A 1,488-nucleotide genomic window follows, 5' to 3' on the forward strand; every position below is an offset into this window, starting at 1 on the left:
TTAGACACTGATCAGCTGGGGAAAGAGTTCATTGGCAAAGCTGTCCTCCCAAGAACGGTCAGCGTCCAGTGGAGAGGACATGTCACTGAAGGGCGACAGGGATCCTTCATATCCAGAGTCACTACAGGCATCCAGCAGATAGCTTGAGGCTGCAAGGCTACGATGAGAGGAAAGCAGATGAGAGATGCCCAGTTCAGGCATGAAGCTGTCTACAGGTTCCTCTTTCACAGATACTGGGACCTCGGGGATAGCTTTGTCTTCAGATGGAGAGAGAGCTACTTCCTCAATTTTCACTAGCATATTGGTTTGGTCGTCCGTTTTAACAGGAATCTCCAGCATCAGGGGCTTCGTGTACACGTGATCAAACCTTATCAGTTCATTAATGGCCTCCAGCTTAGCTGATGAGGACCCCAAAGAAGGAGAGGGGGAGGTTGGTATGGAATTTGTTTCTCCACAGATCTCTTCCTCCAGCTTTTCCAGGCACGTTGACTCTGAATCGGCGTATCTGAGAAACATCTCTGGATCCAGACTGTCCAGAAAGCCCAACAGGAGATCAGACTGCAGAATGAAATACTGGTTTAGAAAGAGCCTACTTTACATCAAGAAGTTACAACACCAGTCTTAATCCACAGTGGTTCCGAGTTTCGGGGGCATTTTGGCCTGGAGTGCATGCTCACCTCTGAGTCTGAAGAGTCACTGCCATCAGAATCCACATGGAAGTTATCAGAAATGGTGACTGCTGGGCCTGCACCTGCTGCAGAGGAACACGTAGTCTGAGTGCTGCGGACTCAGCGGACCCGGTCACCAATCTAATCTCATCCACCTGCGATTCCTTCACAACCTGTGCCAAGGGAAAAGCCATCGGTCACACAAGTGTTCTGGCAGCCAGTACAGTACACGGTCCTGGAGATCACACCCTCCCTGCAAAGGCTTCCAACACTGGATTTTCCACTTGCTTGTACAGCAGGAACCTGAGGGTAAATCTATTTCCAAAGTTGACTCCAACTTCCACACACTTGCAGATTTGTTTTCCATCTTTAAGTGGGAGCCTGGCCCTTTCTACTATCCCCCATGTTCTGAGACAAGCACACAAGACTAACAGCTACTACTTCACATCTAGAACATAGTGTAGAAAAGCAGATGTAATAATCTTACAACAGCTGGGAACCTGTCAGCTTGCCACCTCCCACGCCACCAGTGGCACCCACTCCAGATCCATGTGCTTGGTTTGTACAGAAGCCCCATTTGGGATACAAAGGCGCTTCTGACACACGAAGCTCCCGTTCACAGTTAACCCCACCGGGGTTACCGGCGGCAGCACGGCGGCCCTGGGCAGGCTCTGCCCGCAGCCCCAGCGCTGTGCAAGGCTCACCTGGAACTTGCTCTCCTCCTCCTCTTCCACCTTCAGGGCGCCCAAACCCAGGCGGCCGCGGAGCTCCTGGTTCTCCAGCGCCAAGTCGCACGCCTTCTCCCGCAAGACCTGGTTTT

General features: G+C 51.8%; 1 protein-coding gene across 1 annotated transcript; it reads right to left on the reverse strand.

The window, feature by feature from the left end:
- On the reverse strand, positions 1 to 1,483 carry XBP1 (X-box binding protein 1; the record flags this gene model as incomplete). Its single annotated transcript, XM_010183600.1, is given in 4 exon segments — positions 1 to 558; positions 678 to 781; positions 784 to 841; positions 1,373 to 1,483. Coding segments are annotated over 4 exon segments (831 nt in total), but the record flags the coding sequence as incomplete, so codon positions are not given.
- Between the last annotated feature and the right edge of the window lie 5 nt (positions 1,484 to 1,488).

This window comes from Mesitornis unicolor, unplaced genomic scaffold, assembly GCF_000695765.1.
Source record: "Mesitornis unicolor isolate BGI_N332 unplaced genomic scaffold, ASM69576v1 scaffold7404, whole genome shotgun sequence".
NCBI classification, from domain to species: Eukaryota; Metazoa; Chordata; class Aves; order Mesitornithiformes; family Mesitornithidae; genus Mesitornis; species Mesitornis unicolor.